Here is a 19,159-nt window from a genome sequence, read left to right on the forward strand (position 1 = left end):
ATCAGTGCTCTAGGATGGAATATTTTCTACCTTTTGAATTCAACACCTGCAGCAAACCCACTTAGCCCACGTGTAGATTGAATCAATTCAAACACAATTCAGATGCACAATTATTAAAGCCGCAGCGGCTCTGGCTTTGAAGACCAATACATAACACAAATGGTGACGAATAGTTAATGAAATCACTGAATATGACATTATAGAAAGAAGCCATTGCATCCTGTTCTCAGAGAAACTTCACTGTTCCATGTGATTAACATATCCACAGGCCAATGAAAGAATTATTTCAAATGTTTATTCACCTCACTTAAAAATAAACTATTATGGATTCTGTAATCATTAAAGCTTCTGCAGGGAGTCCGCACTTGAATAACACTCTGCTTGGTAAGCACATCGTCGATTCTTCAGTCACTGAGCAGTGGAAATATTCAAGTCACATATTGAACCTGTCTGCACAATTATACGCAATTCTAATAAATGACTGTGAATGACAGATGAGAAGACCATTCTTAATAATAATAATAAATATTTATAGTCCCGATTTTGCTGATTTGCAGAAATTGCAGGAAGTTTTGCAGGTTTGCAGACATTGCAGGAAGTTGAAGATATTGCCCAATCCATCATTCAGGGCAGACTTCCCACCATTGACTCCATCTACACTTCAAACTGCGTCGGAAAAGCAGCCAACTTAAGGAAAGGCTTGTCCCACCCTCCTTCTTTTCCCAAGCCTGAATGTGTGCACCACCAGACTCAGGAACAGCTCCTTGCCATGTGTTATCAGCTTCTGAACAATCCTTTCATAAGATAGGATAGGCATTGGATACGCATATGGATGAGAAGGGAATGGAGGGTTATGGTATGAGTGCAGGCAGGTGGGACTAAGGGGAAAAAAAAGTTGTTCGGCACAGACTTGTAGGGCCGAGATGGCCTGTTTCCGTGCTGTAATTGTTATATGGTTATAAGTGTCTAATTTACCTCCAGCCAATTGAGAACATTGGATTTTGTCTATGGACTAATGCTGAGAACTATATTTTGCACTTTATATCTTCCCCTTTGCTCTACATGGTTGATCATATTTATGTTTGGTATTTTTGGTAGGTTTGGATAACATGCAAAATAAAGCTTTTCACTATACAAGTGACAATGATCTAAATTTTTGCTTCCTGTAGAGCTCGCAAACTCTAGTATTCATTCTCAATGGGAGAAGATAGACGGGGCCAGCTCTGGACTATTTGATCATGGAAATCTCACAGCAGAGAGTCACATTCTCATCCAATAGTCACACATGTAACAAAAAAAAATTCTCATGACTTTATAATAATGAGAAACAAGATTTCTAACACATTTTCAAATTGTCTGCAGCTCCCTCAGGAAATACAATTATAATATAAATTATATAATATAAATTAGATATTCAAACCTAGGTCAAAATTTTTATGTCAAAATTATCCCAGTCGCTTATTTGCATCAAATTATATAAATTAATGGGGACAGTTGTGAATTGATTTCTGCCGTGTAAGCACCTGGATTGCAACAAATTCTGCTATAATTTATTTTTAAAAAACAATACGTAAGGAAAAAAAGACTCAAAACCAAAAAAAATACCATGTTGGCACATCCTGCACTTAAAACAATAGATGCAGTCATATTCAAAGCGATTCATCAATAATGACGAGATCATAGATACACATATTATTCTGCAAACAAGGAGTCCTGAAATTTAGAGGCTTGACATTAGGTATAAGTAAACGTAACAAATCACTGCAATCTGAATTCAGTAGTTTGCCCTTTGGCACATCACAATTTTCCTTTACGTAAATGAAATAAAATCTGCTTCGATAACATTCTTACAGTAACAACGTTTTGCTGTTTGCAAATATTGGCATTATAGTCATACAGCACAGAAATAGGCCCTTCAGCCCATGTTTCCCACACTGATCAACATCTACACTAGTCCCATCTGTCTGACTTTGGGTTTATCCCTCTAAACCTATCCCCTGCATGTACCTATCTAAATGCTTCTTAAACAGTGTAATAATCAAGACAATTGCAGAGGTATGTTGTGGACAAGCAACGTCATGAGAAATATACTTTTAATTAAGATTAAAATGAACCATTTCAATTAAGTCAGGGGAATTAAGAGCACTTGCTGACAATTCCTTTGCAAACCTTCCTAACTGAGGGGTTTGCAGATGCACAAATAAAAATGTAAAAAATCCCAAAACTGTTGACAATGACAACATGCTCCTTCACAACGGGAACGTTTGCGGAAACTGCAAACTGGCCCTTCGGCCCACCGAGTTTATGCCGACCATCGATCACCCGTTCACACCTGATCTATGTTATCCCACTTTCGCACACACTAGGGGCAATTTCCAGAGGCCAATTACCGTACGAACACGCACGTCTTTGGGATGTGGGAGGAAACCCACACGATTAAAGGGAGAACGCACAAACTCCAACCAGACAGCACCCGAGGTCAGAATCGAACCAGGTCTCTGACGCTGTGAGGCAGCAACTCTACCACCTGTGCCGCCTTTGGCTATTCCAGGTCATGAGTGAAAGATTAGCATCTTGTACTCGTTTTGATTTTATTGTCATTATAAAGCACTGACAGAATATTTATTCCACCAGAACACCTTTGAGACCCTAGAACTGATGCTATTTAAAACTCCTTGCTTAAGGTATAATTTCTGGTACAAGCTGCTTGGTAACTAGATTTATTGCTTAAAGTGCAGGATTGTCGCTCATTTGTTGCTTTTTGGAAATGCACAATTTTGTTGATGCCAAACTTTCAACAGCTGAACAATTTTACATGATTCCAAAATTTACCCCAGGGTGCAAAAGTCATGCTGTTATTTGGGATTGCTTTCTCAGACTCAATTGTCTATTAACATTGGCCACATACATAGCATTTTACATCTCAAAACATTCACCAATATAGGAATGTTCATTCTCCTCATAAGCCTGCACTAAGAATGTAAGAAAGTGTGATAGAACAAGAGATACAGACCCTCAAACCTGTCGAAGCATTCAGATGGCAATGAGCGATTTGCTACAACAACACCACTTTACTGCTATATTTTAAAATCCTTCAGTGTTTATTTCTCCAGGCTTTGCTGATACCCAACAATAGACCTTCCATAGGCCATGGGATAGAACCTTAAACCTTACAAGTGAAGAGATTTCTCAAACAAGCTCTAAGCAAGGGCTGGCTATGGTCTCAATTTCTAGCTGCTTCAACCATGGGAAATAGCCTCAGGATTGACCTTGTCAAATCCCCCTGAATAATGATAGATGCTTCAATAGTATCACCCCTCTTCTAAACATCGATTAAATAAACCCCCATCTCAATCGTTTCACACAAGGGAACTCCGGGAATTAACCTTGCGAACAATTTCCTACCATATTTCATTTTACTTTGTCAATGTACACTGCTTAACTATGAGGTGGGCGAGTAAATAATATATGATAAGCAGACAGTCTTTTGAGCATTGATTTCAATCTTTTGGATTATGACTTCTGTGATAGATGGTAAAGTAAGCAAAATATTTTGATCATTGCACTTTACTTATGAAGGAGACAGATCTGTTATGTAAATACATTTACCTGCATCGTGTGTAAAATATTTCTCATGAGAAACAGTCTAGCGGATAAAATACACTTGCCGCAAATATGTATGTGGCCTATCACCAATTTCTACTGAACAACACTATTCTAGGTGTATTTAATTAACAAAGAAGATTTGGTTTTGGAGATCAAGAATGGCAAGTCCTATGATTGAAAAGTTTTGTGTTAACTGCATCAGAAGTCTTCCAAAACGATCAAGTGGTATATTGGGCATCCACTGTAGTAATAATAATGGTGTCATTTTTGGTGATTTCCACCTTGTGATTAATGAACTTCAGATACCTGCATTGTCCACTAACTGCCTTCCTCTCTGACCATCACATCAACTGTTCTCATGGCCAACACTTCAAGTACCAGCACACACACTTTAATGTCAAAATACTTTGGTCAAACAGACCAGAAACGTAACATCATGTAAAAGCATCTAATTGGGCAAAGGTTGCAAATCCAACTATGAACTCAGGGAATCTACAGGCAATCTTATCCACAATGCAAATGTCTGTTAGAAGGTGAAAGCTTACCCTGCAACCCATCCAGAAGGGTCTGTTATGTGACTCTGCGTAACCATAGTTGGTGTGGGGGTGTAAGGACTTCCGATCAGAACACTTCCAGTGTTGCCCAGTCGCTGTGGTGTGCTTATGATCTGTCAAGCACAAAGGGAAAAGTAATTTGCAGTTGTAAATGCAGAGATATACTGGTGCTGCCATAATACATGTGCATACTGCGCATTGCATTGTGTAAGTGCATGTCGTGGTTTTATTGCCCAAAAAATCTCTTTAATCTCTTTCCCTGACTTTAAACCAGTAAGATTTTTATGGGACAAATCCAGGGTGAAATTCAGATCCTGCCAAAATAGACCAGTCAACCTGTCCAACATTCATTTATATCAAGATAGACACAAAAAGCTGGAGTAACTCAGTGGGTCAGGTAGCATCTCAGGAGAAAAGAAGTTAAGAGCCTGTCCCACGAGCATGCGACTCCATGCGGCAAGCGCGACCCAACGTGGTCGCTCGAGCCGTACGGCCTCGTGGGGCCGGTCCCACTTCGATCGCCGGAGCCGTATGGAGTTGTGCGGAGCTGATCCCGACATCGCGCGGGGCTCTGAAAAACTGACCCATGTTCAAACATTCCGCGCGGCAACAGCCTGCCGGCCCGCAGCCGCCTCGACGCCGTACGTCATGCGTGCACTTCCCGCGGACTTCGCTCAAACTTCATGTCACTCACTCGACCTCCGCGCGGCCCCCGCTTCTGGTTTGGTCGTGCTTGCCGCATGCAGTCGCCTGCTCGGGGGACAGGCCCTTTAGGTCGCGCTTGTAGCATGGAGTCGCCTGCTCGGGGGACAGGCCCTTAAGTGACGTTTCGGGTCAAGACCCTTCTTCTGACTGCGAGTCAGGTGAGAGGGAAACTAGAGATATGAAAAGGTACAAAGAACAAATGAATGAAAGGTATGAAAAGAAATCAAAGTCAGCAACGATGATCAAGGAAAGGTGGAGCCCACAATGGTCCAGTGTTGGCTGTGGTAAAGGTGATAATGAGGAGATACAAATAGTAAGCTAAGCCGGACAACTGTGAAACTAATAGGACATTTAGGATGGGGGAGGGACGGAGAGTGAGGGAATGCAAGGGTTACTTGAAATTAGAGAAATCAATATTCAATGCGCTGAGGTGAATATCAAGGTTGCTTAATGCCGCAATGCCATATACCTGCCATAACTCTGCGACATTCGACTACCAACACGAGTTCTGAATGCTTCAACTGACCCAGAATTTTCCGCACCCGGGACCAGTAAATTTTAGAATCCTAATATCAGAGAAGAATTTAAACCCAATTTTACATTTATATGACTATTTTAATATTATGCCATCTAGTTCTTGATTCCTCACCAAAAGAGATGATTTCTCAACATTTTGATTAGATTACTCCTCGATATTGCACGTCAATTGAATACTACGCCTAATTATGCAATTTTTATAGTATTGCGTGAACAAACTATACATTGCCCCAGTCTTCTACACAGTACGAGTAGGTTGTTTTACAGTGCCATTGCCTTAATTCTTATAAACCATCTTGTCTTTTTACAGTGATTCATTTAGTTTTATGACAAACTCGAGGCCCACAAAACACAATTATTTTGCACTCATTTAGCCTGCAAACATTGGCTCGGAATGCAGCTTGCTGCAGCCTGGAGATCAATAGTGAAGCCACATCCGATGCTCACAGTATACAAATAGACAGTGCAGCATCACCCACCAGTGCGATATATGCATGCATTGAATCAATGAAGAAATAATCTTATGAAGACAAGAAATAATTTTATATTTTCCCAAATATGTGCTGATCTTCCTGCTGACAGCATTCAATGGCAAGGAATTATAATCATGAGGGTAATTCCTTCCTAATATAGGTCCACCACTATTTTCCAGTTACTGGTGCTTCAGTACCTCCCTTAATCCGGACAAAATTACAAGAGCGTATTTGAAACCACCCCCCCACCCCACCCCTCTCTGGATGTACCTCCAAAAATGGGTGATCGAATTTTCCCCCTGCGGACGGGGCTCTGGAACTCCTGGCTAGCTGGAGCCAGCAGATCCGTTCCCATAGTCGACTTCCATGGCCGACTTTGCAGGCCCTCGGCGGACCGTTCCAGTACTGTTCGACTCCTCTCGGAGGCTGTGACCCCTGTTGGTCCGGCAAAACGGATAATCCAGAAAGGTTCTGGAACCAAGAGTGCCGGAAAATGAACAAAACTACCTTGTCAGAAAATCGGTGGTGGACCCGTACTGTTATTTTTCAACTTGATAAGCTCCAAACCTCTGTATCGTGGTGACATTTTCAGGAGCAAATTAGCAAAAGTGATTCAGCCTCATCAAATTTAAATAGGTAGCATCACTATGGACAAAACTGGCTAAGTATTAGTATTGAGCAGTTTCATCGTTGTGCCATAGTCAGCCTTTGTTGCTTATTTGTTCATAGAGCTGTGTTTCAATTCATTAATGTGCAACCTTGATTAAAGCACCAGCTTGTGGAAATAAAGTTTATATTCAAGCATGGCTCTGATACCAGCAGGAACTCAGAGTTTCAGGATCAAACGCCTCTTCACATCTGTCGAAACAGTATTTTCTTTTCCGTTGATGAAATAGCGAAACTCCACAAATGATCTGCAAAGTTACCCAAGTGAACAGAGAGGCAAGATCAGTGTAGATCCTTGATCCATTCTGACTGTTGATCATGCCACATGTTTTAGAAGCCATTTAGGAGAGATAGATATGATCTGTCAATTTTGATCGAAGATCCATGTGGGAAAGGTTTAGACAGATATGAGCCGAATGTTAGCAGGTGGGATTATTGTTGATGGGGCATCTTGGTCAACATGAGCAAGTTGTGCCGAAAGGGCCCATTTTCATACTGTGTGACTATATGATTTAATTCATTTATTAAGAGCAATAAGGTAGTTTTGTTCATTTGACCACTAATGATAGTTTTGAGCATTCTTAATTCCAAAAACAAAACAATATCAATGAATAACGTGAAGGATATTTATGAAATATACTTAACATCTGTTAAAGCATTCAATGGTATTATGATGACGTGTTCATGTGAATACATTGTCTCAACATTAAAATGCAATGATTTTAAACAGAGCAAAGCATAAAAGCAGCATTTCCTGAGAGAAGCATAACTTTCAGCGCACCAAGTGGCATGTCAATAGTCGAGTATCAAAGTTGTCCTTTGTCCTTTAAATCAGCGTTCAATTAATACAAGCCTGCGTTGGTTGCCATTTTGATGGCTTCTGTAGCCAGAGAAAACTACTTCAAGCAAGTGAGATGGCGCGAGATCAGAAACAGGAGAGCCAGAATGAAACACACAGCTTCGTGCAGTAAACAAAGGTTTATAGCTTAGTTACGACCCTGGAAGCATCGTCTAAGAAAGCACTTCCTTGTACTTTGTCTGCTTTTCTATGGCCCGCAGCCAAAAGACTTGCTCAAATCCTTGCACCTTCCTCAAAGGATAGTTTGTAGTTTGTACTGGGCATGCTCACAACTCTGTCTCCTCGCATATCTCAATCCAATGCCGATGGCAATTTTATTATTGGTTTGAATGGAAAAATATTAATTTATCATCAAGATAAATATTAAATGCAAGCTTTGAAGAATAATTACATTCAGGTAATTACTCAGCCTTTTCAACTTGTTCTACAAAAATGTGAAACCTATATAATTAAGTAGCCAAAATGTCAATAAAACTCAAAGCAAAACATTGCTCATCAGCTGGATGAAGATAACTCGTTCATAAATTCTTGAAAGATGTTTTGCTGCCACCTGTTGGGGAAAACCCAAACTTCAGCTTCATCAAATGAGAAAGACCATTGAAGTGCTCAAAAGACAAAAATGAAGGCTGTCAGTTCATCTTGGGTTAGATTGACAATAATGTAAATGGCAGAACTAACCAAATGGAAGTTGGTTCCATTTTATCAGCACATAAACCTTACATCATCACTGGTAGGAAAATGTACTGGAATCTGTACAGAAGAGTTTAATAATTAAAGAGAAACGTGAATGTGGATTTATGAAAGGAAAACATGTTTGGTGCAGTTCTTTGAGGATGTGGCAGATAGGTAAGAAGGAACAAGTGGAGATAAAGCAATTTGACTTTTTGGAAGGGGTAGGAGAAGGTCCAGCACAGAATGCTAATTAACATGGTATTGGAAGCAATATATGAACATATTGGAATTAGAGAGCAAAATATATGAACATATTGGAATTGGAGAGCAAAAATCAGGAATAATCGGATCTTTCTCAGGTTGACAGGCTGTAACCTGTGGAGTGCCACAGGTGGCTGGGCCCCAGCATCTCGTGTCAACAATTTGTTCGAGGAAACCAGATGTCATATTATCGAGAAAAGACACAAAGTACTGGAGTAACTCAGCAAGTCAGGCAGCATCTGTGGAGAACATGGATAGGTGACGTTTCAACTCGAGACCCTTCTTCAGAATGAATGTGGTGGTAGAGGGAAAAAGCTGAAAGAGTAGGTCAGGACAGTGGTAGGGTGGATACAGGTGAGGGGCGGTTTGACAAGCAGGTGGGTGGTCAAGGGTCAGAAATTAAACAACAAAAGGTGCGGGTTGAAGAGTTGCGAATAGTGAAACCAGTGGAAGGGGTGGGGGAAGTGGAGAAATAGGGGCAGATCCAGGTGGAACTAACTGGGTTTTGGTTAGTTACCTAAAACTGGAGAGTTCAAGGTTCATACCGTTGGATTGAAAGCTACCTAAGCGGAATACGAGGTGCTGCTCCTCTAGTTTGTGTATGGTCTCACTCTGCCAATGGAGGAGGCTCATGGCAGAAAGGTCAATTTGGGAATGAGAAGGGGTGTTAAAATGGTTCGCTACTGAGAGATGCCTCGCGTCGCCAGGACTGGCTGGAGCGTCCAGATTGCCTGCGAGCCCGGTGGCCGGTTCTGCTGTCCAGCCCCGGCAGCCACTCGCTGCCACCCGACCCGGCCCCAATGCGGTGGCTCTGCGCCCGGAGCGTCGCGGCAGCGGTGAGTGAGTTGCTGGCATGATCCCTGACCCCCTCCTTCTCAACGCTCCTGCCCGTGCTGACCCGGGCCAGGCTCCCCACACGCTGTCCTTTTACAGCTGCTTCCCATCAGCTGCCAGCAATGAGTGATAGACTTGGCTATCCCTCTGTACAGCAACATCATTCGTGAAGCTGCTGTACAGAGGGATAACTAAGTCTATCTTTCTTGGCTAACATCCTAACCTTTGGCCTCCAAGACGCAGGTAAATCTTCGTGCCTTATTTTTGGGTAAAAAAAATAGAGTCTTCATTGCCAAGAAATACGGTACTTAAAAGAGCAACCACAGTTTGGGAAAACGGTCTTGTGGACAGATGAGATGAAGATTAACTTATATCAGAGTGATGGCAAGAGCGAAGTATGAAGGAGAGAACGAACTGCCCAAGATCCAGTCATCAATGGGATAAACATAAATGCTGGAGAAACTCAGCGGGACAGGCAACATCTTTGGAGAAAAGGAATAGGTGGCTTTTCGGGTCGAGACCCTTCTCCAGAGATGTTGCCTGACCCGCAGAGTTACTGAAGCATTTTGTGTGTATCCCCACTGATGACTGGCGAGAGGTGCAGCTGATGGTCCTTGGCCCATCGGGGAACGGGTTCCTTTGGAGTTGGAGCAGAGTTGAGCTGGAGTTAGCGCTTCTTCTCTGTGCTGGCTGTAAGCCTGGGGCCGCCACTGCTCCGGGACGATGACCCCGGACAGGGATGGGACACTTGGGATGGGGCTGGGACAGTCTAGTAGCAATTCAACAGCTCTTGCAGCGCCGGAGACCCGGGTTCGATTCTGACTACGGATGAAACGCAGGTCTGTACACAGGCAGCAGCTCAGCTGCTGAGAATGTTTATCTCGAGTGACCTATGACCAGGGCATGCGCAGTTGAAATACCGAACTCGCTTATTGTCAATTCTAGTTGTCTGTTGTCAGACAATATATTTCTCTGCAATTTGTTTTAATTATGCTAGATTACCTATTTTGTTATCAAATAAAGTTTTCTGTCCCAACCTACATCAACATTTACCCAAGTCTTTGTTCCTCTCCTTGCAATCTTTTTCCATATTGCATCCTCCTGAAATGCCACTCCTCAGTTGCTCCCAGTTCAAAACTCAACTCTCCTCCATCACATCTCTCTGCTCCCCTTTGAGGACCTCTTTACCACTCACATGACACACAACTGACTGCACCATAGCAACTATCATAAATGCATTATCTCCCACAACTAACACTTTGAGAATCTTTACAAATAAATCATTGCCTGACAAAATTATAATTCAGTGTCCTGGTCTAAGTGAAATGTTCATTTGTGAATAAGCAACTCACCACTTAAAATATTATGGTGGATATATCTTAGAAAATGTTGGCCTTAACTGGACCCTGGCACACCAGATCCCTCTCACTAAAGACGATGCATATTGCATCATGTCCTCTCCACACCAAAACTGCAAAGGCCCACCTAGATCATCCCTTACTAGATTTAGGTAGCATTTCCTCCGTTGAGCAACTCATCCAATTTTATCTTTAACCTCATTTGAAATTATAATTCCACAACACCCTCTCAAATGGAATCATAATACAACTTCTGACTTCGGCCAACCAGCAGCAGAGATACCTACAAGCTACTCTCCATGGTGCTCATCATTCTGACCTGGAAATACAATGCCATTCTTTCATTGTAGCTGGGTCTAAATCCTAGAACCCTCGACCTAATGGTACTGTGGGAGTATCTGCACCACCACCAGCTCGGTAGTGGTTGTTCAAGACTGCTCGCCACCATCATCTCAGCGTAATTAAACAACGCAATAATGTTCAACACAGTGGAAGGTTAGGCATTGTTTCTTGCAATCTTTCTATGCCCTGGCAGAGAAACTACAGTGTCCTCCATAATGTTTGGGACAAAGACACGTCATTTATTTATTTACATCTGTACTCCACAATTTGAGATTTGAAATGGAAAAAAATCACATGTGGTTAAATTGCACATTGTCAGATTTTATTAAAGGCCATTTTTATACATTTTGGGTTCACCATGTAGAAATTACAGCTGTGTTTACACATAGTTCACCCCATTTCAGGGCATAATGTTTGGGTCACATGGCTCCACATGTGTTTGTAATTACTCAGGTGTGTTTAAATGCCTTCTTAATGCAGGTATACGAGAATTCTCAGCACCTAGTCTTGCCTCCAGTCTTTCCATCACCTTTGGAAACTTGTATTGGTGTTTATCAACATGAGGACTAGAGTTGTGCCAATGAAAGTCAAAGAAGCCATTATGAGGCTGAGAAATAAGAATAAAACTGTTAGAGACATCAGCCACACCTTAGGCTTATCAAAATCATCTGTTTGGAACGTCATTAAGAAGAAAGAGAGCACTGGTGAGCTTACTAATCGCAAAGGGACTGGCAGGCCAAGGAAGACCTCCACAGCTGATGACAGAAGAATTCTCTCTATAATAAAGAAAAATCCCCAAACACCTGTCCGACAGATCAGAAACACTCTTCTAGAGTCAGGTGTGGATTGGTCAATGACCACTGTCTGCAGAAGACTTCATGAACAGAAATACAGAGGCTACACTGCAAGATGTAAACCACTGGTTAGCTGCAAAAATAGGATGGCCAGGTTACAGTTTGCCACGAAGTACTTAAAAGAGCAACATCAGTTCTGGAAAAAGGTCTTGTGGACAAATGAGGCAAAGATGAACTTATATCAGAGCAAAGTTTGGAGGAGTGAAGCAACTGCCCAAGATCCAAAGCATACCACCTCATCTGTGAAACACAGTGATGGGGGTGTTATGGCCTGAGCATGTATGGCCGCTGAAGGTACTGGCTCACATATCTTCATTGATGATACAACTGCTGATGGTAGTAGCATAATGAATTCTGAAGTGTATGGACACTTCCTATCTGCTCAAGTTCAAACAAATGCCTCAAAACTAATTGACCAGCAGTTCATTCTACAGCAAGACAATGATCCCAAACATACTGCTAAAGCAACAAAGGAGTTTTTCAAAGCTAAATAATGGTCATTTCTTGAATGGCCAAGTCAATCACCCGATCTGAATCCAATTTAGCATGCCTTTAACATGCTGAAGATAAAACTGAAGGGGGCTAGGTGAGCTAAAGATGGCTGCAATACAGGCCTGGCAGAGCATTCCCAGAGAAGACACCCAGCAACTGGTGATGTCCATGAAACGCAGACTTCAAGCAGTCATTGCATGCAAAGGGTATGCAACAAAATACTAAACATGACTACTTTCATTCACATGACATTGCTGTGTCCTAAACATTATGGTGCCCTGAAATCGGGGAACTATATATAAACACAGCTGTAATTTCTACATATATAAAAATGGCCTTTATTAAAACTCTGACAATGTGCACTTTAAAACACATGTGATTTTTTTTCTATTACAAATCTCAAATTGTGGAGTACAGAGGCAAATAAATAAATTATGGGTCTTTGTCCCAAACATTATGGAGGGCACTATAACTCGGGGAGAGGGGGGGATGGAATAGGATAAGAAGTCAAAAGTGTCTGAATTTTACCTGGCAACTTCTAATAAATGCATCTTAATGTTGAATTCTTACCATGTGGGTATTTACAAAATCGAAAGCCAGACCTTCAAATTCACATACATAACACATTATAGTACATAACACCACAGATGGCAAATACTTAGCAAAGTCCATCAGTGCGGATTTAAAAGTCAAATATACTTGTTCCTTCTTTGCACTACCATTTGAAATAAAAGGGAAAAAAAAAACACCCATTGTATCTTCTCTTCCTCTGCTGCAGAACACATTCTTTTCTGACAATGCAGTGAAAACGGATGGATATGAACATATCATACTGTGCTTGAATCTGGTGAACAGACAGCTGAAAAGGTCATGAAACTGACAATACTCACCATTTGTGGAAACTGACTTCAATACTCACCATTTGTGGTGCAACATTCACGTTTGCTAGGCCTAAGGTTTTAGGTAAGATCTTGGTTTGAGAGACGATGTTGGAAACTGATGTAGCGACCATGGATAGACTATCTGGAAACAACCAAATCAATCATTAATCTACAACTTAAACCACAAGATCTGTACAAAGAAAACACCCCATCCTGGGACAACAAACAAATGAAACTTCTGGCAGTGTTACGGAAGATTTGCCTCATCAGAGTCCATGTGAAACTGCTTGATGGCCTGGGAAGATATCTAGACATGACCAGTGCCCAAACTTTAGTCTTTCGGAAGGTACCAGGAGCTTTACCAGGCATACATGAGGTCTTATAAGACTTATATGGACCTCTCACATGCTATGGATTCACTCCTTCCTCATCTTCCCATCTTTCTCGTTCTGGCCCTTACACCTTATTTATATCTGCACTTTCTTTGCAGCTGTAACACTATATTTTACACTTTGTTTCCTTTCTCTTTTGCACTACCTGTTGTACTCATGAATGATGTGATGTGCCTGGATGGCATGCAAAACAAAGTATTTCACAGTATCTCAGTACAGCTGACAATGATAAGCCAATACCAATGCAGGAACTTGCCTATTATCCATGCACCTTCTCTGCAGCTTTAACACTACATTGTACATTCTGTTTATTTTCTCTTTTTGCACTACCTGTTGTACTTATGTATTGAATGATCGGCCTAGATTATGCACAAAACAACGTTTTTCACCATATCTAGGTACACGTGACAATAATAAACTAGTACCAATGATTTGGTAAGGCCTCAGCTCCTTCTCTTCCAACATGTAAACCATTTGTGATCAAGTCTTAAAACTGGAATTTAAGCTTTTGGTCTCAGTAATGTTATCAGTAAAACTGCTGGCTTAACCCATCTGGATATAAGTATGCCCGATGGGCCTTTACATTAAATAAGTAGTTTGACTGCAAGGAAAATTTCTTGGTCTATGTGTCATTTCTGACATACAAATGGAAATCTGCCAACCTTATGGGCCTGTCCCACTTAGGCAGTTTTTCAGGCAACTGCCAAGTCGTTGCAGGTCGCTGAAAAACCGGCGACTGGAACGGTGACTGTCAGAGTGGAACACACAAATACACACACACACACACACACATACATCGCAGCCAGTTATGCAGGCGGGGGACAGGGCAAATGGGGGGAGCGCTGTCTGAGTGAAATTCACACGATTTAAAGACAATGTGATACAGACACACCACGATGAACATGAAGGTTGGCGCTGTAATTAAGATGGTGAAAGCACAGTGTACGGGAAGGGTCACGTAAGTTCTTTAAAAGAGAAGGGGGAGACGGGGTGGGGAGAAGGAGTGGAGACAACTTTTAAGAAGCCAGAGATACACGGCTGTGAAGCTCGGCGGACATTAACATTACCAGTCAGTTATCCTTGGTTCTGAAAACTACTGTTTACATTTTTTTCCCCCCAATGAGCCAATGAAATTCACCGGTCAGCACCGGCGACAACCTATGAAAACCTTCGACCTCCTGGCAACCCACTAACACTGCACATACGTCACGAGAATTCTCGCTACTCTCCATGGCGTCAAACTTCTGGTCGCCGCTAATTTTCAACATGTTGCAAAATGAGTGGCGACCAGAATGAAGCCGCGACTAGTTACGAGAATGCGGGAACCATTCACCACCATGCAGGCGACACCCCAGCAACCTCCGGCGAACATGTGGCCACCTCATAGTCTCATGTAGGCGCCTAAAAAGTTGCGTAAGTGGGACAGACCCATTACTGATTTGACTTACTTTTTACTCTGGAGTCCAGAGTAAGGGACTAAAGAACCAAAGGACATTGTTTTAAGGTAAGAGGGGGAAAATTTAATAGGAACCTAAGAGGCAACTTTTTCCACACAGAGGGTAGTGGGCATATGGAATGATCTTCCAGAAGTAGTTGAGACAGGCACTATAGCAACATTTGGACGGGTATATAGATAGGATAGGTTTAGAGAGATATGGGGCAGGTGGGACCAGAGCAGATGGTGTATCTTGGTCAGTGGACAATTGGGCCGAAGAGCCCGTTTCTGTGCTGTATGACTCTATGATTCCATGACTCTTGACCCACCAATGTGGTCGGCTCAAGTCTGCACCCAACAAATCTGATATAATTGGGGGAAGTTAATAAATATTCACCCCAACAGTGAAACTCACACATGGCAAACAAATATTGGTAAAGGTAAGCCCGTCCTTCAACCCGTATAAGTTTCCTTGCAATTGAGGAAAATGAAATTTAATCCAGCTGGCTCAGGCACAATTACTCAGGAATGCAGGCAAGGAATCATCTTGTGATTTCAGGGAGAGGTCAAGGCAACTTTGTTATTCGCAACAACTTATACAGGAGAAGGAGTGGAAGATGCCCGTCATGAATTCTTTCCATGTTCTCCAGAGATGCAGCCTGACTCGCCAAGTTACACCAAAAAGGGACCTGCTCTAAGCTGGAGGATGAGACGGATGTTTGGCAACAGTGGTATGGCTTGAATGCCATTATCTCCTACAAGGCGAAATGAGGAGGCAGCTCAAATGACATTGCAGCATCACTCCCTGACGAGCTCAACGCGTTCTACGCACGCGTTGATAGGGAGAACACTGATGTGCCTTCCTGTGCCCCCATTCGCCCTAACTGTACCATAGAGAGTATCCTGACCACCTGCTTCACGGTATGGTACAGCAGCTGCACTGCTGCGGACAGGAAAGCACTACAACGGGTGGTGAAAACCGCGCAGCACATCATCGGTGCCCCGCTCCCTGCCATGGATGCCCTCCACCGAAAACGGTGTCTGAGACGGGCTGGGAAGATCATCAAAGACCCCTCACACCCCAACCATGGACTGTTTGCCCTCCTCCCATCAGGGAGGCGGTACAGGAGCTTCAGGTCACGTACCAGCAGGATGAGGAAAAGCTTCTATAACAACACAATCACACTGCTGAACTCGGAGTCCCGACGATAGATTTCTCTGGTCCCTCCGTCCCCCTTTGTTTAATCATTCTGTATTTCCTGATTATTCTGTATCTTCTCTCTTTCTATTTTTTTTCTTGTTTTTTTTTTCTTTTTTCTCTTTATGTACAACTACTACGGACTGACGCAAAACTGCATTTCGTTGTACTGATACTTGTATTTGTGCGATGACATTAAAGTTGAATTGAATTGAATTGAATTGAATTGAATTGAATTACAGTCACAGTCAGAGGCCGACATGAGAAGATCCTTCAGAGGGGTGAAACCCCGGAAAGCGCCTGGACCTGATGGTATACCCGGTCGTGTTCTCAAAACCCGTGCAGACCAATTGGCGGGAGTTTTTCGCGGACATTTTCAACCTCTCACTTCTGAGGTCTGAGGTTCCCACCCACTTTAAAAGGGCATCAATAATACTGGTGCCCAAGAAGATCCAAGTGACGTGCCTCAATGACTATCGACCAGTGACACTACCGGCTGTGGTGATGAAGTTTGAGAGGTTGATTATGGCGCAATACAACTCCAACCTCGACAAGAACCTCGACCCACTGCAGTTCGCTTGCCGGCACAACAGGTCAACGGTGGATGCGATCTCACTGGCTCTCCACTCCTTTTTGGAGCACTTGGACAACAAAAACTCGTACGTCAGGCTGTTGATCATAGACTACAACTCAGCGTTTAATACCATCATGCCCTCCAAGCTGGTTACCAATCTCACGGATCTGGGTCTCTGCGCATCCCTCTGCAATTAGATCCTCGACTTCCTCATCCACAGACTACAGTCTGTCCGTATTGGTGGAAATATGTCATCCCCGATAACAATCAGCACGGGAGCACATCAAGGCTGCATGCTAAGCCCCCTGCTGTACTCACTCTATACTCATTACTGCGTAGCCGGACATAGTGCGAACTCCATCATTAAGTTCGTCGACGACACCACTGTTGTTGGACGAATTACAGATGGCAATGAGTCAGAGTATAGAAGTGAGATCGACCGATTGACCAAATGGTGCCAGCACAACAACCTGGCTCTCAACACCAGCAAAACCAAGGAACTGATTGTGGACTTTGGAAGGGGTAGGATAGGGTCCCACAATCCTGTTTATATCAACAGAACGATGGTGGAAAAGGTCAAAAACTCCAAATTCCTGGGCGTGCACATTTCCGAAGATCTTTCCTGGTCCCAGCACACTGATGCAATTATAAAGAAGGCACATCAGCGCCTCTACTTCCTGAGAAGATTACGGAGAGTCGGTATGTCAAGGAGGACTCTCTGTGCAGATGCACAGTAGAGAGCATGCTGACCGGTTGCATCGTGGCTTGGTACGGCAACCTGAACGTCCAGGCGTGGAAAAGACTGCAGAAAGTTGTGACCACTGCCCAGTCCATCATCATCTGACCTCCCCACCATCGAAGGGATCTATCGCAGTCGCTGCCTCAATAAGGCTGCCAACATCATCAAAGACCCACACCATCGTGGTCACACACTCATCTCTCCGTTGCCATCGGGAAGAAGGTACAGGAGCCTGAAATCTGTAACATCCAGGTTCAGGAACAGCTTCTTCCACAGCCATTAAACACAACATCAAATAAACTCTGAACAATAACAGTCTATTATTACTATTGCACTTTATCTGTTTATTTATTGTATATATGGTCTATAGACACACTGAACATTTATCTCCCATTCTGTATTATGTTTACACATCCTGTTGTGCTGCAGCAAGTAAGAATTTCATTGTCCTATCTGGGACACATGACAATAAAACACTCATGACACTATGTGGCCTTATTTGTAAACCAGCATCTGTAGTTACTTGTTTCTACATAAATTCATTAAAAGTGGGGGAGTCTGCAACACACCAGCCTACCCCATGGATATGACAGGATCATGGTCAAAATGTAAGGAGGCCCTGACAACTAGAGACCAAGCTCTATGGCATAGACTGAGTATGCACACTTGGGTGGACACACACACTCTCTAAATCCATATGGTGCCTACAGATGCACTCTAACCATACACAGAGACACAATACTGTCCAGTCTCCTTCCCTCTGTGCAATTTTCCCCTAACAGCCTCCATCACTTCCTGCCTCTCAGCACCCTCCCTTATAGCCACTCTCTCACTCCGCCCCCCTCACTTCACGCAGCTTCAACAGGAGAGCAAGAAGGGTTTCGGTCCTGAAACGTTGCCTATTTCCTTTGCTCCATAGATGCTGCCGCACCCGCTTAGTTTCTCCAGCATTTCTGTGTACCTTCGATTTTCCAGCATCTGCAGTTCCTTCTTAATAGTATAGTATATCTTTATTGTCACTTTCCTGAGTACTCACATACCCAGAGCAAACAAAAAAACGGTGCTCAACCAGTGTCCATTCAGTGTGCAGTAAAAATTAAATAGAAATAAAAATACATATATCATGAACAAATTAAACACTCTACTCTCTACTAAACATCAACAGGCATTCCGATCGGCAGCGGCACGACAGTGGCTCTGCTGCAGTGTGTCCAGGTTGGTGGTTGGTGCGCGATACTTTGGCAGGGGGCAAAGTCCGTTTATCAGTCTTATAGCCTGTGGGAAGAAGCTGAGGAGCATCCTGCTGGTTTTGCAGCTAATGCTCCTGTACCTCTTCCCAGATGGCAGGATGGAGAATATGTGATGCGATGGGTGGTAGGGGTCTTTGATGATGGAGATGGCTCTGCTGATACATCTCTTCCTGTATATGTCCAGCAGGAAAGGGAGTGGAGCACCAATAATCCTGCTGGCGGTCTTCATAATCCTGTCTAGTTGGTGCCGTTCGTACGCCTTGCAGCTCCCGAACCAGGAAGTGATGCCGTAGGTTAATGTGCTCTCCATTGTCCCCCTATAGGTGTGTAGTGGGGAGACCTGCTTTCCGTAGTCTTCGGAGAGGGTGTAGTCGCTGCTGGGCTCTTTTGACCAGTGCTGTGGTGTTGGGCGTGGACGTCAGGTCATCTGACAGGTGGAGTCCTAGGAACTTCACGCTGCTGACCCTTTCCACATCA

General features: G+C 43.1%; 1 protein-coding gene across 5 annotated transcripts in view; it reads right to left on the reverse strand.

Moving 5' to 3' along the window:
• The window catches only part of LOC129703308 (transcription factor Dp-2-like), a 180,466-nt gene that overhangs the window by 48,376 nt on the left and 112,931 nt on the right, over window positions 1-19,159 (reverse strand). For all 5 annotated transcript variants that reach the window (XM_055645665.1, XM_055645666.1, XM_055645664.1 and 2 more), the window contains 2 exons: window positions 13,133-13,236; window positions 4,152-4,273 (listed from right to left, as the gene is read on the reverse strand). In XM_055645665.1, coding sequence (XP_055501640.1) covers window positions 4,152-4,273; window positions 13,133-13,236 — 226 coding nt within the window. The remainder of the gene's footprint in view (window positions 1-4,151; window positions 4,274-13,132; window positions 13,237-19,159) is intronic.

The sequence above is a fragment of the Leucoraja erinacea genome, chromosome 14 (assembly GCF_028641065.1).
Source record: "Leucoraja erinacea ecotype New England chromosome 14, Leri_hhj_1, whole genome shotgun sequence".
NCBI lineage: Eukaryota > Metazoa > Chordata > Chondrichthyes > Rajiformes > Rajidae > Leucoraja > Leucoraja erinaceus.